We start from the raw sequence: 26,474 nt of genomic DNA on the forward strand, positions 1-26,474 counted from the left end.
TTCGGATTCGCGATCGCGACAGCTTTTTTTTTTTATCGGAGGATCCGTCAAAAATATAGTCGCGGTCCGGTCTCATTGATCGGAAAATTTCTTCGGGTTGAAAGCTCGCCCCGAAAAACGTCGCGTGGCGCCGATATAATTTTCCGACGTCGAAGGGGGGAGGGTCGAGGGAACGAAACGGTGGCTGCAGATATAGGTGAATTCTATGGGATATTCTTACGAAACGTAGTGACGTAAGCAACGGAAGAAAAAATACCACGAAAGAGACACTGCGAAGTGTCCCTTCCAACGGGGGCGTCGCGACGTCTGTTTCCGGCTTGCCAAAGAAATACACGGCGATCAAACCGATATGCGAAAAACGATTTTTCAGAGCGATAAAAAAAAAAAAACAGGTTAAAAAAAAGAGATAGAAGGAGGAAAAAACCCAGGTACATAAAACTGAGAATAAAAAAGGATGAGAAAATTGTTCTCTGATCGTTTTATCGATTTATGAATATATATAGATACGTGTATATACCCGTGGCCGTTATGTAAAGGGGAATTTTATTATTCCTTGGTAAAAACTACAGATACGGTATACGATCTATATAAATAGGTATATAGGTAAGTGCATGTACAGGCATAAATTATGGAACCGTTATAGTAAGAAGGAGGAGGGCGGGGGGGGGGGGGGGGGGGGGGGGTGGTGGCAGTTTAAATTTCTGTCTAGAATCCAGTTTTTGTTAACTTTCGATTTATCGGAGTTGTTATACTCCCGGGTGAAAATATATAATAAGCTAATGTCTCGTCCTCCTCGTTTTGCTCCCCTAGCTGCTGCAGCTTTCAACGTAAAAAGTGAGCCAGGATTTATTGTATCTCGTTTCCGTATATAATATTATACATAGTGTACGTGTGTGTGTGTGTACGTACCAAGCTACGTGTATCCAGCAGCGAGAGATTAAAAAGTCTGAAATTCTTTCCACGCACACGTACGTTTGTCAGCTTTGAAAATCCGTTTAAAATAGCGACAGAATTCTCCGGTTATGTTATTCATTCATTTAAATTATTTTCATTGGAATTAAAATTAATGATTTTTTTTTTCTTCATAATTCTCCGGATCAACTCGTTTCCGTATATATTTGGGGGATTCTGGTTGTTTCTCGCGGCGATATTCTTGGACCCGATTTTTGTTGCCTTTTTTATACTTTTTTCGTATATCTCTTCCGACGGAGCGCGACATCCAACATTTAAATTAAAATCCGGAGGTGCGGGAAAATATAAATGAACGAACGAACGAATGAATTTTATAAGCAATTAGCAAAGCAAACGATTCACCCTAAAAGTAAATAATTATACGGTAGTAATAACAAAGATAAATTTCAGAAAATAAAATTGAAACGTTTACACGGATTGTGCAGTTGGAGGAAACGAAATGAGTATTGAAACTCTTCGCCTCGTGCATCGCTCGTTTCTTATTTCTTCCGATTTCAGGGAAGAGAGACACGTAAGAAATATCACTGCACCGTTACACAGTGAAGTATACACATAGGCGGTACGTACGTACCGTACAGAGCGACGCCTCTCTCGAATTTCTATTATTTCAATCTACCTAAAACCGGCTATATATTACACACTTCATTTCGTTAAGTGCTTCCAGTAGAAATATCGGTCCATACCAACGAATTATGACGATCTACAGGGCAAAAATATAGAGATGGAAAAAACCCGAACGAATGAAAAACTGGCGATATAACGCAGAGGGTATACGGCAATTAGTGCAGTTTTCACCGTTGGGCAACAGCTGTTTGAGAATTCTAGATTACGGTAGTCGAAAATCGAAAGAATAGAAGAGCAGCGGAGGCGCAGCTCCGCGTAACACGAAGCGCGAAGGGAATTAAAGTCCTTCCCGACAGTTTGTTCTACTCTTTGCCGTCCGTTTTCCGACTGGGTTAAGCACGTGACAGGTTGTGGATATTAATTAACCGTTATTCTCTTTCATTGGCAAATATGCAAATTAACAATTAAACTTGGTTTCGAGGACCCGCTCCTCCGTCCTCCGTCCTCCGTATTCTCCATCGTCCTGAGGGATATTCGAACGGCACGGGGTCCGGGGGGAAGAGGAGGGGTTGTTCCCGTCCGACGCGAAACTCCAACCGGATGAGGATGACGATGAATGAAATCTTTCGAGTTATTCATCCCGAAAATTTCCGTTATCAAAACAAAATTTATACCGCGCAGCCGTCGAGCGAGTGAAAAATTTTTTATGCTCTCCGCACGACGCGAAAAAAATTGTATAAATTCTAAAAGGGCCGCGTTACAAGGCTGGGGGTAAATATTAACGAGTGTGTGTCGAAATGGAGTGCTGAATAAAAATGCAAAATAGGACGCGAAACATACGTACACATATAACGACGAGGATAACGATGATAATCATCGGCGGAAAAAATATAAAATAACAAACCGCGATCGGAACACAGCGACGCAACGCGAGACGGAATATTATAATAGAAATTTATACGAATTAATGAAACGAAACGCGACCCGACAAAACCGGGCGACTACCTCCGACTTGAACAGCTTAATGTTTATCATTATAGGTCTGAATGACGTTGATGCTCTTGTAAATAGGGCATGTCGTATTATCATATTTCAAGGGATGGGTATGTACCGGCACACCCACCCTAGCCGTAGCTTCCTCAAACTCGAATGAAATACGAAAAATATTCTCGGTGAAATGTAAATGTAAATGTCAATGTAAATGTTGATGTAAATGTAAATTTAAATGAAGCAAATGCGTACGGTAAAAATTCCTCAAGCTCTTACACGACCCGCCGTACAGCGATACCGTAACCCACCCATACGTACTCCGAGGGAGATTACTTTTTCCGTAGCGATGATATAAAATTTTCAGACGATTCGTGCCAGATTTTTTTCGGTAGAGGAAAAACTAAATACAAAGAGAAAAATGACAATTATCGATGTGAATCAGAGTACAATAATCGGCCAAATTTGCGAGACGAATATCTTCGAAAACGAGTATTCCCCGGGGAGTGAGAATTTCCGCACAGTGGATGAGATTAAGCACCGTGGTTTCTATAATCCTTCCGCAGTCCGTCATTTCGGATATACATATCTCGGTATAGAAATTGAGCCTCGAGATACCAATTATAACTACGAAACTGGTACTTTCGAAATGCCGCTATAATACCGCGGATTTACAATGCCACTTCACGTGAGAAACCAGATCTACCGACCGGCTCGTCGAGAATTTCGAGATTTCTTGGTACGAGTGACTCGCCTGAGAAAATCAACCTGCATCCGTATCGCCACCGTACAGAAATTGACTATGACGCTGAGGTACGCGCGTTTCGCGAGGGAGATCGTCGGGAATTATATACCTTGGGATAAAACTGGGTCGCGGAGTAGCTTTGTTATTTGCAATGGATATGAAGGTAAACGTGCCCGTTGCACGTGTGCGGTGTACCGTCGGATTCAATAAACTAGTGAGGATATCAGTGACGTATTTCGTTCGATAAATAAACAGGGATAATTCACCGGTCTGTAACAATCACACGTGCAATTACAGCTGCAGTAACGGGTATGTAACGTGATACGCGGCGCGTGGTACGAATGGGAAGGAAAACAGTCGAATGAAAAAATACCTGTATATATTTATTCGGGATTCCATAAATCGAATAAATAGAAACGGGCGCGATGGTGGTTTCGATAAAATCTGGGGGCTGCTGGGGGTTCGACGACCGAGTGAAGGCCGCCGAAAATGGGGAACGAATAAACCCGGACCGCATGTGCACCTCGTAACATACAGGTATATGTATATGGAAAAGCTGTATCCGGTATCGGGGTTTATTTGATTTTTAGTGAAAAATATGGTGTAAATAATAACCCTGTCGTGGCGGGGGTTGAAATGGAAAAAAGGAATCGAACGGCGGATAGATGAAGAGGAGAGAAAGGAAATAAAGTAAATAACAAATTCGCGATCCATGGCAATTTCAGCTTGTTTGCGATGCGGAGCCGCGCCGCGTAGGTACAATGTGTGTACGAACCGGAGTCGCCCATCGCGTCCGTCAGGTATGCTAAAAACCGCAATTTTGTTATCAAAGCCATACGCGTATCTCCGGCGAGACTTGCTGCAAATATAAACTAGCGAACAAGCTTCGGGTTCCGCGGCGTCATCGGTGCGCTTCGCAACCGGTGGTCACATACCTATAATTACGTAAACTTGGGGGTTGCGCCGCGCGTCGATGGGAAACTTTGCGTCGGTGGTGGGTATCGATTTTCTATATCTAGCGAAATCTAATGGCTTTGTTTGCGCGTCGATTCGAGAAAAACGACTCCGCGGTCCGAGTACGGCTCCTGCATCTCGAGCCGCTCGGATTTAAACGACTTCGCGTACCGGCCGACTTATTTTTTAGTTCGACAATTCCGTTTTTGGTCCCCCCATCGACCGCGACGCCGAATCGCGAGCCCAAAGATTGGAAATCGTGTTTGCCCTGTCCTTGCGAACGAGGTGGATACCTCGAACAAATAAACGAATGAAGTAAGAGGAAATAAAACTGGGAGAGAAGAAAATGTTTATTTTGGTATAGAATTACGGATCTCTTCGGGAGGAGTGAAAGAAGTATATATTATATACACGTATACGCGAGCAATGGGTAAATCATGTACTCCAATTACCCCATTCTTGATAATACGGGGTCTTTGTTGAGCGGAGGGTGAAAGAAATTTTAAAATCCGTGAGTCGAGACGAAAATGGCCGCTGCGTTTCACCCCTGTGACGAACGAACACCCCCGTAAAGTGAGTCAAAATTCAGGGTAGCGGGAGAAATGCAAGTATCGTTTGATTTGATTCTCGTACATTTTTGCAGAACAAAGCGACTGACCGAAAATGCAGGGAACGAATGGATAAAAAAAAAAAATAAAGAACGAGAGTAAAAAAATCAAGCTACGTAATACGGAGTCGGCGACCCTTATATATCGTCACAATTTGACTTTTTGTCCGGAATATGAATAAAAACGAAATGCTTCGGGCAACGTACACGAATATACATCACATCAACTCTGACATCGATGGAGTAGAAATTATTGAATTAGGTGTACCTTATTTATAAATAATTTTTTTATCGAGTGCATTGGGCGTAACGTTACATCTATACACCGATAATATATATATATATATATATATATATTTTTTTTTTTCTGATATACCTTATAAGCCGAGAGTCTCAAAGTTAAAGCAAAGCTATACACTCTTTGTTATTCCATGAATAATAACTTTGTGGGAACCGCGAGGCGCGCGCCCACCGTATAGGTATACATAAACCTTGAGGAGCTTTCGTAGCGTATCAGTTCTATAGAAAGAAAGTAGCGGCACTCGGCAGAGCGGGGTGGTGTAAGGGTGGTGGGTGGGGTATAAGATACGCAATCGTGTAGTAGGTTGTAAGGTGGGTGGCCGACTCGTGCCCACCGATATGCAAAGATGTACCGTTAATTCGATCCGAGGGTGCGGGGCGATTTTACGTTCGCTCTCGAGGCCCGAGGAGTCTATGACGATGAAAGTGAATCCGGACGCGTTTCCCCGAGATCTTCAACGTTCGTAGATGAAGAAATCTCGATATCCCGCCGTGTCTTTGACGGAATATATTTAAACGGAGGATAGAACGACTCGCGGAGCGATGACGGTCGGGCTTGGTACGACGTATATTCCCAGAAGGCTTTATCAGCGTCGCGGTCCGTCGTGGGTGTTTTGCATTTTTTACTTATTTCTTTATTTTAACAAGATCGGTAAGCGGGCGACGTTGCTCTTGTAAGTGAAGGGGAGAAAAGGGAGGGAAAAAAAAAAAAAAAAGTAAAAGACCTCGGAGAACTTTTCACCGCCATTACGAGGCAACGGGTTTGTTGCTCGGTCGGTGGAAATTTTTCACGAATCGCAAAGTACACCTTTGTTGCAGCAACAAAAACTCGCGGAGCTGGTCGCTCGGTAGGTACGTAGGTAGGGTACCTATGTATAGTCATACGGCCGGTTCCCCGGGAACGCTCTAAGTATTATAGAGTCTCGAGTAAGAGATCAAGAGTAAGTTGTTTCGCGGAGAAAGCTTCCGTAGAAATGAAAAAAAAAATAAATAAATAAATAAGTAAACTGAAAAAAAGATGGTGAAACTGCTCGGCGTACCGCGAGGGCTTCCTATCCTTCGTTATCCTTCGTTCGTTCCATTTGTTCGCTCGACACACTGCGTGGATGTCAAAAGGCATTAAACTGTTAGAAAAAGGAATCGACTCGGGAGGAAGATTTGCCGCTCCCGTACTTCTCTTACTCGTTCGCTTCACTTCGGCAGCTTTAAAGTCTCGGTCGTACCGCCTCGCCCTTGTAAAATCCACGTTCACCCTTTCCAGATTTGGCTTCACAACAACCTCGCCAACATCAATCAGCCGCATTTTCCGCCGGGCAATAAACACCGGTTTCGAAGGGAGGGAGGCCTACGGCTGCAGCGAGCGTGAAAAGAGTAGAAAAAAAAACAAAGATCGCAAGCATGGGTGGATAAAGTTTAAATAATCATAAATTGAAATACGGATTGAAGTTCCTTGTAGAGGAATTTATTGAAAAGTTTGAAAACTTAATTTTGGCCATCTGGATTTCTGATTAAAATGTTATGTACACCCTGCGGCGGGGCGTTTTGTTGTTAGCGGTGCGGCGAGGGCGCCGGATTTCTCCGTTATTCGGCACCGCGTCAAGTTCAACGAGAGCTTGTGGTTTTATACCTCGGAATAGAACGCGCGCTGGCGATGATCGTTATACAGCTATACACGCTATTGCGGAACGTACCGCGTGACTGATGCCGGTTTAAATATTGAAGAGGCACCCGAGGGAGAGAAAGAATCGAAAGAACAAACGCAATCTTGACTGACACACGCTGGATTAGCCTCGAAGAAAATATGGCGGTAGGAATAATTGGAGTATTCCGAGGATGGCAGCCGCTTCTCCGTAGCTTCCAATTTTCCGTATTTCGCAAATACGTACCTAACGCGCCATGACTATGCTTTGACATAATTTTAGGGAGACTGAAAAAAAAAAAATCTATACCCGCGCCCCCCCCTAGCGTAAAGACATAGCGCGATGGTAATTTCACGTTTCACGTATCTCTGCACAAAATTTAAAAATTTTCATCATTTCAGTTTTCCTCCGTATTTTCGAGGAGGAAAAAAAACTTGCAGTGTCAATTTCGAAAATTGAGCAAATCCGCCAAGGATAACAGGGCGTCGAGGATAAGCCGGTTAACCCAGGTTGATGGATAAAATGGTAGCCCGATAATGAGACCTTGGATCAGGGTAGTTCGCGAAGAAGATCTCTGCACATCATGGTACAGGGTGAAGGGGAATAGTATGTGCGTTGAAAAACCAGCGACGATAAATGTGCAAATATAAAAGGCGAGGCGAGAAAGGGGCCGCTGTCAAGGTTGATTCTATCGGAGTATCGAGAGGCGATGTAGGTCAAAGTGTACGCGTGGGGTTCGGGATCTCCGGAAAAAGAAATTAATATTCCGTCTCGATACGGCGCCGTCGGAATACAAAGCGATGCATGAGAATCGCGTCAATGTTCAACGGAAGCGGATTCGCGGTGGATGAAGTTGCGTAACGCCGTTTCCTCTTTCTTCTTCTCCATCTGACGATTTCGTCTCTTTTTTACACGGTTTTTTTTTCTCTCCTCACGCGCGCGCCGTTCATAGGGTGGTGGTACAATGGAAAAAAAAAAGGTTTAGATAAATTCCGTGGGAACGAATAGTCCTCGAAATCCGACGGGAGGAACCGGAGCGACCGAGGAGACGGAGGAAGCGAAAAATAAAGAAGTGAGTAAAGGAAACGAAGGAGGAGCAGAAAAAACCCAACAAATAAAAATCAAACGAAAATGGGAGAAAGAAAGAAACGGTAAAGAGGGGTGGGTTTTCTGGTCCCGCGTCGGGACCAACGAACACTGAGCGCAAAGGGAATATTAAACACCATTGGGCTGAGGTCGGCAATCCCTCACGTAGATGGACAGGCTATCCCGGTCCAGGTTATACCCTGCTCCTTCGGAGGATACCGCCGCTACCAAAGTGTGCTATAAAACTTGTACACTGTCCACATTCGCGGGTTTTTCGCGGCACCGCGGTCGGGGGGGGGGGGGGGGGGGGAGGAAAGAGAGAACGAACTCTACTTTGCCATTTCGAAAGCGTATAGTATACGTATAAGTATGTATTACGTAGGAATTGGATTATCTTCGCCTCACCGCGCTATCTTGGATCGTAATTTTTAGATCTTCACATCAAAGAATCGCGGAATTATTCCGACAACTTTTACATGTGCGGTATAAGTATTCGCACCCTCTACATTTCTTTTCGCCAAGTATACCCACCCCGCTTTGTACGTGTAATAACGTTTTATCATCTCTTCTAAAACAGAGAACTGGGAATAATTAAGAAGATATCTTCTACCGAGGTATATAAATAAACGAAAGTTGGAGAGAAAAATAAAAATGAATAAATAAAATGGAAGAAAAATAAAAAGAAAAAAAAGGAACGGGAACGGGAAGAAAAAACCGAGGTAAACGGTAAAATAAAAAGTGGGTAAAAGCACTTCCGAGATCTCTAGACGTTATACGCTGAATTGCGAGTTGTACGCGGCTCGTTAACGTTTTATTAATGGATGAGCCGCCGCAACGCGAGCTCCTATACTTCTTAACGCATTTATTATCAGTACCGACTTACTGACTGACGTTATACAAACACCGCATGACACAAACTCCACGAGGGTGGTTGGTTCATATCTTCCTCTCTCTTTTTTTTTTTTTCTCTCCCCTCCGTTTTTAAGAGGTCCGAGGGTAGATTATTCGAGTCGCTTATTTAGCTTATCTCGCAATAAATCCGTGTGAATCGGGTCAAGTTGCCGGGGCGATCGGGAAGTTCATAGATTAAACGGCGAATGTGGATACGGGAGGAAAAAGGAGCTTGAAGTTTTTCCATTTGATACGGGACGCCGCTGCAGTAGGTTTTATCGGAGTTTTAATAATGAAATTCTTGCGTCGCGTCGCCTATGCACCAACGCGTCACGAACGTAGGGGGATGACGATAAGCTGTACGCGTTTAGTTGTCGCTTGGAATACGTGTTGGAGAATATATGCCGTAAAATAGAGTTCGAAACGTGTAACTTGGTGAAATTTCTCTAACAAGCCCTATTCAACGGCGGACGATGATTGAGGTCCGTATTACGTGCCTAAGCCACATCGTGCGTCGCACATCCCGTAGGCGCTATCGTCTCTGAATCGCGATACCAGTTTCTGGGGTGCGATATCGCGGACTTTGTAAACTCGGTGAGATTTTCTTTTATTTGGATACGTTCTACGGTTGTTTTTTTTTTTTCCCTCATCTCGCCCTCTCGATGGCCAGACGAAGCTGTGGGGTAGCTACGGAGGCACGGTTCGGACTCGCGCGTCGCTTTTTTCAATATTGTAGCATAATGTCAAACCGTGCGATTTACTTTATGAAATGTCAAGGGTCCCGCGCCTCGGATATTTTCCGAAGGAGAGAGAAGAAGTCGAGGGCGATAAATTGAATGGCAGCCTTCCGCCGTTCGTCCCCGGGGTGCGGAACGCGGTTTCGCTAAAAAGGTCAACCGAAGAGTTTCACAGAGTCTTTATTATCGCTTTGAGCGAGTCGAGTTTTCTTCGCAATATTTGGACGAATGCCTACTGGCTCACATCGACCTTTACCCATACGTATTCACATGTACGTACGAGTTCTTCCCGCGCCACACCGCGGTACAAAGTAGCGAGGAAAACTCACCCCCCTCCAACCGAAATTGGTACGTCAATGCGGGAAAACGGGGATGATGACGATAAGATTCAAAGTCGAATGAGTAGGTGGCTCGCCTCCTCTTCTTATTCCTGCAACGATATAGGTATCTTCTTTCCCCGAACTCCTCGTACCGGAATTTCGATAATTCAATGTCGGCATGAGATTGGGAGCTGGTATCTGGAGCGAGCAGTAATTGATAGAGATGCGGGGAGGGGGGAGGGGGGCGGAAAGCTCGACGTATAGGTAAAACGCGAGGCGTTATATGGGAGAGACGAGAACGATCTCCAGCGGCAAGCGAGTATCTAGCGGAATGTCAAGCTCATTGTTAGGTACGAGGATAAGTACCGAGACGTGGGAATAACGAGCATCGCGTGTGTACGTAGACGTCGTTTTCGCTTCAGCCACGCGATTTTCTTCGACAGATACGCTACTTTATTCGCAACGAGTATACCCTCGTATCGTGATAGTAAAATGACGAGCGTTGCCTCGAAATTATTATTTATTCGATTATCGTAGTTTCCTTTGAAATCCGAAGGACTTTTGCCCGTGTATGATAATTGGTAATTTGCGCGATATCCGTCCTTTGGGAATCCGATATTGCTCGGCTCCGAGGATATATTCAGCACGCTCCGTTATAACGTCGGTTATATTCTCTCCGGGTTATACACAGTGTCTCAGCTTCTGAATTATCAAATTACGCAGGCATACGCGTTATACTGTTCACGGCTTACGGGGCCACTCGCAATTATATTAGGCTTCTGTAATTTAGGGTCATTTAATTCAACTCAAAAGGGCCGTGTTACCGACGTCCTAGTAGAATGCCGAATATCTCCTACCCTGCGGGACGCACCGTTCCTTCCAAGAAAACTTGAATACGTGGCGGGGGACTCGGGGTGATTCATCTTCCGGTGAACAGCTGGAGTTCTCGCGAATTACCGAAATTACCGGCGTTCGGCGCGGTGAGAATTTTAACCGCTGCGTCAAAAAAATGTGATAACCGGGTCCGACGATGCGTTCTTCCCTCGTGCGACGTTCGTTGGCCGAGGGAGTTTCTCGCATAAAATTCGAGTGGCCTCGTCGGGCGAGGATAGCCGAGAGGATTCTTCACCCTCCGTTTTATCTTCTGCGGGTCGAGAGCTCCGGAGTCCGTCAGAAGATCCGTTTGTCCCCTCAATAATTTTTCGCGATATCCCGCACTCGCCTACAGCCGGCCAGAGGGTAATACGAGATCAGGTTCGACGGGGAAAAGCTCTTGATATATAACGACGTTATCAAGGACACCGAAAATGTTATTTGTCTGCTATAGACAACACGCGGCCACCGAGTATATTTGGAGAACCAGAACCCTGCGAAATCGTCGATATCCTTGCAGGTGGCCGTCCAAAGGATAAAACGCGATATACCCCACGTCGTGCGATACACTATTCGTCGCTAAGCGAATATTGAAAGAGCGAATTTTCTTGATCTTATCCTATCAATTTTACCTCCGCATGAAACACACACACCCCGTCGTTCGGAATCGGGTCGTGAATTTTTGGAAAAAGCTTGATACCGCGGCGCAAACAGCGCGCCCTGTTTTCTCCTCGATTGTTTAATCTTTCGGACATCAATCCCACATTTGACCTGCAACGTCGGTTACTCTTGTAAACCAGCTCCTCGTCCCTTCGTATAGAAGCGAAAACAGGAAGGATAAACGGCGGTATTTGAACTCAAAGTTTCAGCATATTTCAGAACCTTTATCTCCGGTGATATTTCATCCTTGCTCTGAAACTTTTATCTACCGTGGATTTGGAAAAGATTTTTTATCTATCTGTTTTTTTTTTTTTTTGCAACAGTTTTATACAATCGCTATATATTTTTATGGTCTCGGATATTTTGATCCATCGTTGAATTAAAGCTATGATTTACAATTCATACGACAGTCGAGGGATGGGAAGAGTGAGTTTTCGTTCAGACGGGTGAGCCGGAGACGGAGGCATTGCCACTCGCGAGAAGTGAAGACAAAGAAAACAGAGAAAAAAAACCGATACAAATCCCCGGGAGTTTTAGATTAAAAGGTTGAATCTATCCCGGCGTTAGTCTCGAGCCTGTAGCTGCTACGCCTTCGAAACGAAGCTATACACTTCGTTCGAGTCACCTTAATTAACGTGGCGCCTAGGGGGATAGACGAACTAACGGCGGATATCGGATTCCAGAGACACAACTGAAGATAGAAAATCAGTGTAGAGGGAAAAGAAAATGAAGGATATTGGCGGGAGCTGCGCCGACATAGGTTTCGCGCGTACGTTCTGGCTGAATTCTCCGAAGATTCCGGATTCTTCGCGGATCCTTTTGACGGGTAAAAATTCGACGGGGCTCCCAGAATGTCGAACTATATAATGTAAAGCATAATATAACAGGAATTGCACTGCAGTTGCCAACTATTTCCCGGTGTACAGGGGTAGTGAGAGCGGACGGTGAGACGGAAGCTCGTATCGACATAAACTGCAACAACCGGTATATCCACCGCTCGTCGAGAGTTACCGTAGTTCGGAACCTTTAATCAACGAGAGGTACGGATCGCGCTCTTTGCTCCACCCCTGCGAATTTCCGATCCACTTCCCGCGTCGCCCTCTTTCGCGGGTCCGGGGTTCTCCCCGTTATTAGGGAGGCGATCGCGAGGTGCCCCCCTCAACGTTGAAAATCTTCGACGGTTATAAAGCGAGCGATGATATCGGGAGGGGGTCCTCGACGCACCTGTGTCCTGCCGAGGAATCGCACCTTGGTACGGTACGCCCGACGCGGGACGACAGGAGGTTGAGGGAAGATCGTGGCTCTCGTATGGAATGACGAAGTGCCTTCTTACGTGAGGTCCTTTCATCCCAGGAAGCATTCGAGTCGGAGCAATGGGACGAGGTCGGACGTGGCGATTTGTCGCTGTCGCGGGACCGCTGCCAGAGAATTGGCCAGGTGATCGCGACGCTTCATCTTACTTAACTGGAAGGTATCGCGGAATAGTTGCACCGATTCGGAGGAGCGTTATACCCGCGTTATCGCCAACATTCCGTATAAAGCGTCCCCATCAAACGGGGTTATGGTTATCGAGCGTTTTACGTCATTCCCCCGACCCCCGACCCCCGCGATTGCGGACTACTTACGGATTGATTTTGCGGGTGTATCATCGCCTTCTTCTCCTTCCTCCTATTCTCACTTTTTTCCCTCGAGGGAAATAAAAAGCGGATGAGATAAACGTGGCACGGCAACAACGTAGCGACGGCGTCTCGCTTTTCTCCGGCTATTTTATATCCGTTCGCACCGCGAGACACACGCTAGATGCGAACACCTATTGGCAAAGGTTGCACAGGTGGCTGGAGCCCGAACGGTGGGATCTTATAGCCTCTTATTTCACCTTGTTTGTCATAGCTTTGTCTCGACGTCCAACGGTCGACTTTGTTTTTCCATCCGACGCGAAACACGTTCGGGAGAAAAGGTATTTTTTTCGTCACCTTTTCTTTTTTTCTTTTCACCCTCTCGCACGCACCCGCCAATTTGCACATAACTAATCTTTCATCCGATCTTCCGGTTTCCACATCTTTCACTCCACGCGGAATAACATCGCTCCGATATCCCACAGGGCTTTTATCTTCTACATACCAAAGTTATACGTACATTCACAACCCCTAAAATGAGCTTTTCGTCTCTCGCAGTTATTTTATACATGTTTTCTCCATCACGCGTTCCATTTTTTTTTTTTTTTTTTTCAATATCCGTAGGGGCTAATAGGTCTCGAATAAACGGATGAATCGGTCGAGCCTCAGATTTTTTACAGCGATACGGAATTAAGAATAAAAAACTTGAGATTCGATTCAGATCAAATCTCGTTCGGAATGAAAACTTTTTAAAGCTCGGGGACGTTATCGGGTATCGAAGCGGTAAGTTTATTTAAAAAGTTTTTCAGCGGATAGGAGTATTAAAATTCGAATGTGACCAAAAATTAAGGGCCGTATCCCCGGTGGATTGTGAATTATGCTCAGGGCTCGAAAGTCGTTGCAGGACCTCTCGTTACGCCGTGTGAACTTGTATCCGTCTATACGTGCCGAAGTAGCGGGGAACTTTGCGGTAGAATAATTTTCCAGTTCGCGGGTGCACGCGAAACGTTAAGCATGAAGGGGTGAAGCTGTGAAGCTAAGCAAACTGGAACGACACACACGACGGAGCGAGGCGGTGGCGTAGGTGGTGGTGGTGGTGGTGGTGGTGGTATAAGGGCAAAGTGGCGAGGGATGTAGGGTAAGGTTATACGAGAGTAGAAAGAGACGAAACGGAATGTGGCAGGAAGGAAGGGTAGCGCATACCCGATATAGCGGTTGAGCGTCGCGACGCCTCGTTGTTTCGAGTAGTTGGGTCTACGGCGAAGCGACATTCCGAGGTGTCGGCGGGGGGGGACACGAGAGCGTGACACGTCGAGGGAACTCCGATCAGCGTATCGCCTACCCGTTGCCGAACCTTCGCAAAACGCTCTCCACTCTTCCACTCGGACCCCCGATCGCTTCCGTTGCATTTCGGGGGCGCAAATTACCACCCCATTCTTCGCCTCGACGACGGATCTGTTTTCGCACCGATCGGGGGTGGGGCTCCGCGATGCGGTTTCACAAGGCGGTGGTCGCGTTGTCTAGGGCGTGGTCGGCTAATTGTAAGGTGAATTAATTTGCCGGCCGCGATAATTAGATTCGGAATGTTAATTAGTCGCTGGGTCGCTGGGTCCCGAGGACACCGCCGCCGCCGCGCTAAGGGAACAGGAGAGTGTATTTAGTAATTACTCGACACAAAGGGTGCGAGCGTATCGCCCGCCCGTACGATACTACCGATAACCGTAGGTCAACGGTGTCAGAAGCTGACGGAAACACCCTCGAACAACCGGCGGAGGATTTTAAAAAAAAGGTAACGCCGAGAAAACGAAGGGTTGACGCGGCAGTCGGTCGAGGCATCAGGCGGGTGTATCCGCTCCGTTACTTCGTACAGAAGCTGCGACACGTTTCCGTAGTTCGTAGATCGGCAAGTTAAACTTTCCGAGTTTCCTGCTACCGTCGCTATGCAGAAGTACAATAAGACGCGATTGGGTATTCATAGGGGTCCTTCGAGGCACGATTAAACATAGTTGAAAGTTTCTCGGCAGAATCTTGGAACGAACAAAGTTCAACCTCTCCCCTTCCAACCTACCCTCTTCCGCGCTCAGCCACTCCGGAGCGGTACCTACGTGCCCGGGCCGGTGCTCATTCACCCCTTTATGTTTATTTTTTTTCGTTTTTTTTTCCTTCGTTTCATTAGTTCGCGCGAACGATCGCGATTCGCCAAACAACGTTGCGTGGAAGGAAAACTCACTACGGGTCGCGCGGCTCGATTCCCCCCGGTGCCGCCGCGCGATTCTCCTAAGACGTCTATTTTTTTTGCGCGTTTTCAGCCGCGCGCGAGAGTTTAGGAAGTGCCTCGTTCCTTTTTACGATCCTCGTAAGTTTCGCGCGACGTCTAGGCCGATTTACCCACCCCGCTCTCCTCCCTAACCGTCGCTACACGTCGGCTACGAACACCGCCCTTCACGCGTTCAAAATTGAGAACGAAGTGCCCTAGCTGGCGGCTGGCTCATCGCTATCTGCAGCTAAATACGCTCGGTGGGTAGGTAGGGCACTCGGTCGAACGATCCCCGACCCCGACCCCGACTCCCCACACTTTCCACTTTCCACTTTCCACGCATTGTTTGCGCGGGAACATCGTCCCCGGAGCGATTCCGCGTTTCCACCCTTCGGGGTACGGCGAACCCGCACCTCCGCAACTCTTGCGAAGCGGTCCGTAGTCGTGGCGGCATCCGGGACTAGGAGATTCTCTCCTCGCATGCAAATACGCAATCCCTGTACTCCCGGCATCCGCGTAGTCAGCCACAAACCGGGACAAAGTGTCGTTCATTAATTTCAACCGGCCCCGTGAAACTTAAGCGACCTATTAATCACCGCTGCCGGGTGTGTCTGGATTTATTCCCTCTTCTAAGCAGGTTCGCCGGTAATACGACGGTAGGAGACGGATGAAAAATAAAAAAAAAAGGATGCAACGAACGTATCCGCGGGTAATGGAGAAAAATCGTTCGTTCCAAAGTAGGAAATATAATCTATTCGTGACCGGTGTTCGCGCGCGGGGGCGCGCGAATGTTTTCGGTTCTATTGGGAAGACAGACGGGACGGGACCGGTTCCTCCTCCGCGGTACGTCGAGGGGCGAGGCGAGCGGGTCGGACGTCGACGTCTACGGTTCCGAGTGTGTCGGCGTTTAAACGAAACCGGGGATCGAACGAAAGCCATTAGTCAGTAACACGGGTCGCATACTAATACCCAACCCCCTGCGAACGCGGCGGAACGGTATACCGGTTCGCCTCGTCGTCCGGGGGGGGTGAAAAATCGAGGAGCTCGGCGTCGCGGAGTCGCGCGATAGTACGAGGCTCGGCGAAATCCGGCTTGTCTTAATCCCGAGGGTGCATAACGCGTCGCCTCAACGGCGATGCGGTGGTTCGAAGAAATTCGTCCGGGAAATTGATAATCGTTCTTCCGTCGCCACCGAAAGCGAAAGCTCGTTCACCTCGGGAGCGGTGCGTCCGAGCAATTATTAGTTCCGCTCCCGGTTTCCAGATTTTGGTATCCAGTTTCTGGCGTACCGTACAGGCGATATTAGCAAATCGTCTGTCGCGCCGATGTCTGCAACGGGCAGAGCCGCCGAATATCGACGTTTCGCATCGAGTCGCTTCAAAGTTTCAACGGCTACCTCCGAAGGGACCCCGTGCGCTTCGCTCCTTCCCAAATCATTGACAAGCCCCGAATTGAATCTTTTATACCCTACGATCGCGGGCACGCCCACTCGACGATCCCTCGAGAGTTAGAATTGGACTTTCCGTACGCCTACCGCTCTCCTCGTTTTTTTTCAGAACGCTCTCGAGCGATACCCGTACAAATTAAAAGCGGAGAGAATAGGAACGATATTTTCGCTACGTATTTTCTATTCCCGACGTCGTATCGAACCCAGCTTAGAGAGAGAGAGTCCCCTCGCCCCCTCGACGGGACAGACGTCAGGAATTCCCGTCGTTTGGTCGGTGCGACGGTAACTTGGACGGAGTTTTCGTTTCGCGAACAAGGTCGGTACGCGGTTCCGAAAGCGGTAGGATTCTCTGGCGCGCGTTCCAGAAAACCGAGAAGCTGAGCCGCGTTTCAGAGCGCGTGCGGGTGGGTCCGCGGGGTTGCTGACGGTGATAAATCAATATATTCTACTCACGCAATGGCGTAACCTACGTGAAATAGCTTTTGTCGACTAAACCGAAATAACACGCACGACCGCGCGACTCGCGGACGGCCCCCGGCCCCGGCCCAATTCTTCACTCTTCGCCAAGGGTTTCGGAAAAGACGGCGAAGAGGAGACGAGAATGGGGGAGCCGGGAGGAGAGGTCTCCTCGCGCGGGGGGGGGGGGGGCGAGGGGGTGGTCGCCTTATCAGTCTGACCCACGCGCGCCGTTTCGACTGCGATAAGTTTTAAGACAGGGTAAATACGTCTTGGCCGAGGCTAATGGACCCCAGGAGTAACTGAGACGTAGTTGTCACTTGCAGGTAGCCGTCGTTACGCGCGAACTCACCGAAATCTATGTACCACAGCCCAGGATCACCCGTCCGATATCCTTTATCGATCGCAAACCGTACACGAAGTGTACCATACAACCTGCACTGTACCCCGATGGCTCTATTACACCGAACGAAGCGATACTTCCAAAGGGGGGAATATATTCATATACCTGTTTAATGAATATTGGACCACGTCGACTCCCCGGAAACTCCGAAGCACAGATGAAACACGTATTACCTTCGATGGTTTATAGCGCAGTTCCAGAAATTCGGAAATTTCGAATGCATTTTCACGATACACGAGCGTACGTTTAGTTCGACCAATTACGGTGGTATAATCCGTACCGTTCGACTGCTCGACGTTCGATATGAAAAACGGAATTCAGAGAGGGATAAAGAAGCACGTCGAACGGGGAGAGAAAAAAATCATTCATTGCGTATTTACGTTGATAAAAAAAAAAAAAAAAAAAAACCCCGTACATACGTACGCGAGCGAGTTACCCTATGTGCGTTACACGAATCCGGGTACAGCGTATTACGGACCTCGCGCAAATCGGGCGTTTTTTTTTTTTAGTTTGTTATGCCGCCGTCGTCTTTTTATAATTTTCTTTTTTTTTTTTTTAAACTTTTTTTGATCGCGAAAAGGGTGAAGTTGGAAGCTCCGAATTAAAAATCGCCAAACACACGTCGAGGTTTACCTCGTTAACGAAACATCGAACGAAGCGTGATACTATTTCCATCCAGAGGGTGATTTCTCGTTTGCTTCTTTTTCATTATTATTATTATCTTTGAAATAAACAGAAGAGAATACGATAAAAAAAAAAAAATGGTTTTTTCTTTTTGTAAATTTAACGGACCGATGGTAGAGCATCGGGGCGCTGTGTAGACGAAAAAAAAAAGAAAAACTGGTGTTCTGGGGCAGAATTTTGCTCTCGTGATCTCGATCTCTGGATACGTATGTACAAACGTATAGGTATACATCACACATGTATCACGCGCCATATTGACCGTAGACTTTTTACATACGAATTTGTGTTATTATATTATAAATTACGATTCAAGGGTTTCAGGGCAGCTAATAACCCGTCCAGATTTTGATCAAAGCTTTTTTCATTCGATGTATCATTTGATTATTCACATCCGTGCGATGTAATGTTTGTTCGTACCTTTTTTCCGCCGATTTTGGAATGAAAAATGATTAATAAATAAAAAAAGACGAGGAAAAAAAAGGAGAACGAAATGACGAAATATATTTCACTATTAGTCCGTCGTCGGTGCTCCCTGTTTTTTGGTTGATATTTATTCTCCGTCAATGAGTCGAGCGCGGTGAGGGTAATTGATAAAAAGCAGGTAGTAAATCAGTAAAAGAGATGTGAGAAAAAAAAAAAAAAAAACGAAGAGAAATAAGAGGGAGACACGAGAGTTGGGGAAACGGAGTTCTGAAGAGAAGCGAGTGAAGTAGGCAGGTGAACAGGTAGCTGCTACAACGAACGTCGGAGAAGAAGCTGAGTAGTTTAAATGAGTACAAAGCTGATGAAAAATGTCGCGAAAAAGTCTCGCGCACAAAAGATATTTCTTCATACAAAGATAAAGAGATGGGAAGAGGGTGAAGCGGTGAAGGGGGGAAGATGTTGTGACATTTTTTTCATCCAATATACACCCCATAAAATATTCACATATTATATTATCGCGTTCCTCCTTATGCCCACTGACAGCAGGTGAAATACGAGAATATAGGTAAAAAGGGAAGATAAGAAAATGAACTCGTATCTGCAACGAACGAAAAGGCGCACTCGATTTTTCTAATTTTTTTTTTTTCTTTTTCGTTCGATCCAAGGGGTTAATAATTCATAACATTACACCGGACGAACTAGCTGCAGCACCCGAAGACAGAAATAATAATTTTAATAATAAATCCGACGACGAGATTCTATTGCCTTCGAGTTGGCCCGTGACAGGATCTGAATTATATCGTACGGAAGATGAAGGTTGGCCTCACGCCAACCCCGGCAATGCGAATTAAGTATTATCACGTATAAGTGTTGGATATGGTATATCATCCGCGTATAGTTGGACGGTAATAATTCTCACATTACGTGTAACGTACATGACGTATACGGTTTCTTTCAACGAGAACGAATCGCCGATCGCTGAACTTCGCCGACATTTTACACGTCTCTAACAAGTTTCCGATCGTCGCTTCTAGCCGTTTCTTCTCGTCGTTTTTCCCCGATACAATTGACCCGAGTACAAGCTTCCGCGTGAAACAACGCCCGTGGGAAGTTGTACTCCGGAGTGGCGTTTGTCGGGGGTTCATACCGGTTAAATTAATAAGACACCGTTCGTCATCGTGTTCCAACTCGAGCGTTTCGGGGCGACGTCTTGCTGACGGACTTCTCGAATAAGAGTTTCAACGGCTCACCCTCCTCATCAGCGAACCGCCCCCCCCGCCCACTTGACAATTTTGACACTATCTTCACCAATTAAATTTAAATCAAGCGTTAATTTCAATTCCCGCTTTCGCGAGAGAGAGAGAGGACTTTTATATTTAATTTGCTTCAACGTTATTACTATATATATCATTATTATTTTAAAGCGGGATGAATTAGCGCGTGGGTGGTGCTGTTTCTTTTTTTTTGTTTCTCTTCCCTTTCTTCTCTGTTCATTCAACTTGAAGTCTCCGAAATCACAGTCGGAAGTCTGGCGATGAATTTTCACGTCTGTGTCGGACTGGCTTTGAAAATTTTCTCACAGACTCGCTTGTTATGGTCAGATTTCTTACGGAAGATGCCCGAATCACGCGAAACGACAATCGTATAAACGGAAGCTGGATAGGAGGGAGGAAGGAAAGTAAAAGGGGTCGAAACGGAAGTAGCTCTCCTTTGTTTCTTGCTTCTTTTTCTATAAATAAATGACGAACAAATACCGGTGGGTTTAGAAGGGACGCGGAGGGTAGCGTGATGGAAGCTGAGAGTCGTCGACGGGCAACAAAAGGCCGATGGTCCCGCGTCTCCCGAGCCGTCTTTCTCGAAGCATCGAAAAGTAGAGCCAAACACAAACGAGACACAATTCGCAAAATCCACAATCAATCAATCGACCGAGGGAACACTCCCTCAACAATAAGCCGAATGGTTGTTCAACTGCGGAATACGACTATTACGCGTTCACGCTCCTTTTGGTTGGTTGTTCGGTTGGTTGGTTGGTTGGTTGGTTGTCTAGGGGTTCTTTTATTTCGTTCTTTCTCTCCTTTTCCACTAAAACGACTTTAGATTACATCCAAAGTTTATACCAACGTAGTTCAACATCGCTTCCGGAGGGGACACGTTCGTAATCGTCTTTCTCGTCCTCGTTATAACTTCTTATTTGCAAGGTTTGCAGTCTCCTACGTATTAGAGATGGAAAGTGGAAACTTTCCATCTCTCCTCTTCTCCCTATTTCTACTTTTCAAGTTACGTATGTTTAGGAGTCATCTGGTTGTCGGGCGCACGCATTACGTATATTTCAATGCGAACGTAAAATCGTCGGCCGATGACATTTTTACGAATCTGGGGCAGTCCGCGCCCCATTTTACCCTCAAGGGGTTTTCAAAGTATGGTGCAATCGCGGTAGACGTACTTTTCCCAACACAATGTACCCGAGAGCTAGGAGGTATTGTCATTCGCAGAGAAATTTTTTTTTTTACTTCTCTTCTCCCTTTTTTTTTTCCATTTTCATTTTATTTCACTTTTTCCTTTTTCTTTTTTCGCTTCTTCTACCTCCAACTTCTTATATTTCGAGAAAAAGAAATATACCGAGATTTTTACGTCCCCGGCTATAAAACCGCAGAGCGTACGATAGAAAATATTTTCAAATCACATTTCGTCCCGTCATATTGCACGTGTACACCGGTGTGTCTGAAGCTTTTATACAATTTTTGCAGAGATGAACAAACAGCCATCAAATTCATACCGTTGAGAGATCGTGAGAAATATTCGTGTGTGATTTTCTCATCTGTCAAAATCGAATGAAAGGGATACAGAAGCGCACATTGCCGACGTGTGTCGAATTGAAATAACCGAAGGTGCAGCACGACAAATACCATGTATATCCGACGCATTGCAAAGAATATCGTCCGAGGGAATGATCGGAAGGAAATGGTTGATACGAACTTTGATCCGTTCGCGTTGCAGATGCAGATCCGTTGACTCGTTCCGAATGTGAATTTTTCACCCAGCGACGAGAAATAGAAATTCAGTTACAGACAATGTCAGATCCGGAGTGCGAGCGGAATGCGGGTTGTCGATAGGAGGATTTTCGAACGTTTGGACAACGAGTAAGATGTGGACCGGAATTGACAAGGATCTTGCGAGATAATTTCAATGGAAATAAAGATATCGCATGCTGAAAGTTGTAACGGGTTAGTGAAATGATAGAGAAAAAAATCTTACCTTGATGACGGGATAATGCAGGGTAGGGTGAAACAAAACAGAAAAATAAGGTGATAGGAGGATGACATTTTCACACTGATTTTATTAACAATGATAAATTAATTGTTATGAAAATAAAGATATAAATGCATGGTTAAATGATACAAAATAAAAGATACAATTCCAATATCCGTGTTAGAGGACGATGTCCCGATTTAAGAGTTAATGGAAATGCGAGATACCCGATTTGAGAGGACGTAGTTCCCAAGTTAGAGGTATTCGGAACGAGGTTCTTGACGGACGGTTGATCAGGAATCGAATGCTACTCGGGGTCCTGGTGGCCCAGCTTTTATTCGCGATCGATCTAAACAATCGGGGATCTGCATTGTTTGGGCGTAAGTCCCATTGAAATAAAATCTTCATCGCCGATGCGTCTAAATTCTCCGTGTCGATTTCTACGTTTCAACTCAACTAACGATTGTACATCAGGTAATTCTTATAACTAGACAGTGGTTGACACGAATGTATGCACGATGAAAAAAATTAATTTCTTCCGATTTCCGAAGATAAAAGGTTTTTTTCTCAAATACAAGGCGACGGTATCCCTGGTCCTATCACACGTGACGGTATCCCTGGACCTATCACAGTTGCCGATATCCCTGTGCCTGTCACATTAAATACATCGAATATCCGTTAATTCTCCACAAAAATTGACTACGTAGCGGAACCGCAAAATTAATCATCGTTATTATATTATCAATTAATTAAATCCGACGTACTATATATCTTTTCGATTGATTACCCAATTTTACGGAGTTGAATGAACGCGAAAACCGCGTCGACCGCGGCTACATCGGTGTCACCGGTGATGACGAAAATCAGCAAATGAAAATGATGACAAGAAAAAAAGGAAAAAAACAAGACACATCAATTCAACAACAGATCACCTATCTTGATCGTCGTTGGGAGAAGTTGGAGAATTCATCTTACCTGTAGATTCGGTGGACAGTGGTCGAGTAACTCCAGCATATGCCTGATGTTCTGAGCGTCCTGAATCACGAAGTTCAACTCCATGTCGAATTCGCCTCCGACCAGCTGAACGAACAGAAAGAAAAATGAGGATAACGTTAGCATGATTATAAATGTCTTATTCGCTAACGAGAATAATCCGCCTTGAAATATATTCATGAGATTCCTAATCGACGGGGTGTCGTCATCCCGCGACTATGGGGTGTAATTAACAAAGGATTTCGTAAAACTAGAGGACGAATTTTCAGCGCCGTATGTGTTTTAGGTGAGACTGCGTAACATTCTGCTGTTACATTAACATTCGGGCTTATTGTACTTGAGACTACGGCACCGTAACGCTGTAAGTAAGTAACGTTTTTCTCAAAACGGTCGAATGAGGCAAATATTTCCCAATTTTAAAATACGAGAGGGTACGGCAGCAGGGGACGGGGGAAAAAAAAAAAAAGAAAAAGGAGAGTAAAAAATAAGGCACGAATTTTGCAGGCAAAAGGTTGCCCGCGATTGCGGAGAGTTTACGCGAATCTTCTCTCTCTCGAGGGGTGGTCGGGTGGAATGGAAGAGACGGTGGGATGGGGATAAAAAAATGAGGAAAAAACTAAGGAGGGAAAGAGGGAAAAAGTAAATGGAGGAGGGGGGGAAGAAGAGGCCTTACGGCACCGTTTATATCAGCGGACCGGAAACGCTGCTTCTGCGGAGAGCGCAATTTCCGGCCAAGTATCTCGCTCTGCTTACACCCCATTCCGACCGTCTTACATCCTGCAACGATATACCTTATGAATCCTCTCTACCGCGACACCAAGCCGAGGGATTACCTCCCCCGACCCGAACGGACAAAATTCGCCCCATCGAACATTAATTCGGAGTTTTGCAAAATTATTCACCGGTTTATCGAAAAAATTAGAAATTGTAAAGCAAAAAAAAAAAGAAATGTATTGAATAAATAAATTATAGGGACATAAATATTCAACGGGACAATTAAGAGCGCGAATCTTCTTTCGCGTTAATCGAAATCGTGATCAAACAGTCGTTTCTTTTTTTGTATCGAATGTCTTTCAAGTATTTCGGCTCATTCGTTGAAATACTTTTGAAAAATGAATCGATAATTCGTGAGAAATAAAACAGAAGAAAAAAAATAGCTATACCCGCCTCTGGCAGAGTTTTTTGTTTTTTTCTTTCACAGTTTCTCATCTTGTTCGCATAATTTTTTTTTACCCGTGCAGATGCATCGGAGAAACTTATCATAAAACTACGCCGCTCCAGGGAGTCAGCGGGGGGTGTAGCCACCCTGGAAAATTTTCCTCGAGTTTTAAATACCTATCGCGTTTTGCAGTAATAATGAAGTGTTAATTACCCACCGCCGTTGCCGCTGCTGCGTTGCATTATATTTATGTGTGCGTCAGACATTGTGCGCCTCAGGCAGCCACGTTGCTGATAATTATGAGTTATCTTTGACTCGTTAAGTTTTTCAATTGGCAATTGATACGCCAACGTATTTTTTTCAGCGAGTTCAACTTTATTTCTCCTCCAATTCGAGGGCGATTGAAATTAGAATCGTATACCCTAATTCATTAATTACTCGTCAGCGATCAGGTCGGTACGTCCGTCCATCTCAACCCTTGTATATTAACTGCGTATGAAATGTACACGGTTCGCATCAGATTGTGAATTTTGGGAAAGTGAAAAGCTTAATCGTCATTTTATTTTTTTCGTTTCTTCTCGAAGTCGGCAAAACGGAGAGGGAGAGGAAATTTCGGAGTATTTGATTATCCGTTTCGTCGAATCGCAGGAATAATAACGAGGTGAATTAATATATTAGTTACGTAGATAAATTGGAAACGGTGGTGCGTAGAAAAACAAATTGCAGTCGAGTGATATTTCGAATGAAGAATTAAGCGATGAGAGGATAGACGGAGACGTCTTTCAGAAGAGGTAAGTGCCATAAAAGAGAACGGTAATTATTCAAGGGTCAGATAAATAATTAGCGGAGTTCATCCCGGTGTAAGAAAATTTATTGCTCGATGTACTACAGCGTTTAACCCGGAGGCTTACGAGTTACACTAATTCACTTATTCACAAAGTATAATGAGGAGGAGGAACGAAGAATTTTCGAGAAACATTCGGCTAGAAGCAAGAAGGTGCTAATTTCGCTTTTTTTCATGGTATGGTTGAACCGGCCGGGTAAAAATAAAATAAATGTAAAGAGCGAGACGAAATAAAAACGACAATAGTAGGTTCCCGGACGCCTCGAGAAGAGAACTGAAGACAGTAAGAAGTTAGTTATCTTATTCATTAAAACAACTGGCCCGTATAATAAAATGACTAAGTTCAAGTCGCGGCAAGGTAACTTACATAATTACACGTATAAACTCCATCCTAACTGGATTGCGCCGAGAAGCCCGGTGAACCGCGAGCGCGCGGGTGGAAAGGTATAGAGGTAGAAAGGTGTACCAAAAGTAAAAGGAAAATGAGAGAGAGAGAGAGCTCAAAACTGCGACTCCAAGGACGAGGAGGACGAAGGACGAGCCGAGGGTTGCGAACGTAAGAAAGGAAATAGCGGTAGATGTCGAGGGTGGTTGGCGTTGTACGAAAAGTTATTTCTGTCTTAATTAAATTCAACAACGTGGGGAATTTTTTTTTTTCTTCGCCTCCCTCGTAACACGTTTCGGCATCAACTTTACGACCGTATCGAAACGACGGTGTGAAACGAATTATTCGGGGGTATCCGATCGCGGTCAACCGAGCGCGGCTTCTGCAGTCTGGAATAATTCGGAATTCGATCATATACCGATTTCACTCGAAACTGCATTGGCGTATACGCGGCCGGGGTCGCTCGGACAGGGATCTAATGAGAACCGAAAGATCCGAGGGGAGGCGGGGGCACGCGGAGTTTACTCACTTCAGTTTGTCTGACCGAAGAGCGAAGCAAACAAACGTGTGTATCTACATTATTTTCAAAATTCTCGTAATTCTCTCCTTTCATTAACTTCGGTTTACACTGCACGGCAGTAACAAACGGAGCAAAACGAGGTCTCGGAATTGGCTGGGGTTTACGCGAGTGCGCACGAAGGCTACAAAGGTACGAAATAATTACCATTTCTCTACGAGGTCCACGGCCGCCGCCGAGCGGACCATATGTAAGTTGCACGCTGCAGATGAGAAACTATATATACACACACACGTACACGGGGGGTCGGTTGCCGGGCACCATCTGCTAATTGGGCATCTCTTACGCCCTGCAGTAGTGGGCGTTTCTCTCGAAGTTCAACCGCCGAGTTTAAGGTAGCTTGGTAAAGCTTGTCAGCTGTAAGCTGCTTCAAACCGCTGCTGCAATGTACATTTCGTACCCGTACCCCGCTACCGTCGAGATATGCTCGTTCAGCATCTCAAACTCGGCGATAGCTCCAAAGGATTGTTAAATAGCGGACCCGGCGGAAAGGGCGAGCCCCACGGACGCGGCGGGGTTGTTATAAATTTCACTCGCTTTACAACAATCGGTGGAAAAATATACACAAGCTTTGAAAAGCTGTACGGAGAATCGATGCAGCTCGTAATGAAATTCAAACGCAATTACGTTGGGATGAAAGAAACT

At 45.6% G+C, this 26,474-nt stretch overlaps 1 protein-coding gene across 4 annotated transcripts in view; it reads right to left on the reverse strand.

Annotated features, from left to right (window-relative positions):
- The window catches only part of LOC105692913 (neurobeachin), a 165,448-nt gene that overhangs the window by 96,240 nt on the left and 42,734 nt on the right, over window positions 1-26,474 (reverse strand). For all 4 annotated transcript variants that reach the window (XM_048655901.1, XM_048655899.1, XM_048655900.1 and 1 more), the window contains exon 2: window positions 22,847-22,951. In XM_048655901.1, the coding sequence (XP_048511858.1) occupies window positions 22,847-22,951 (105 nt within the window). The remainder of the gene's footprint in view (window positions 1-22,846; window positions 22,952-26,474) is intronic.

This window comes from Athalia rosae, chromosome 5, assembly GCF_917208135.1.
Source record: "Athalia rosae chromosome 5, iyAthRosa1.1, whole genome shotgun sequence".
Classification (NCBI taxonomy): domain Eukaryota; kingdom Metazoa; phylum Arthropoda; class Insecta; order Hymenoptera; family Athaliidae; genus Athalia; species Athalia rosae.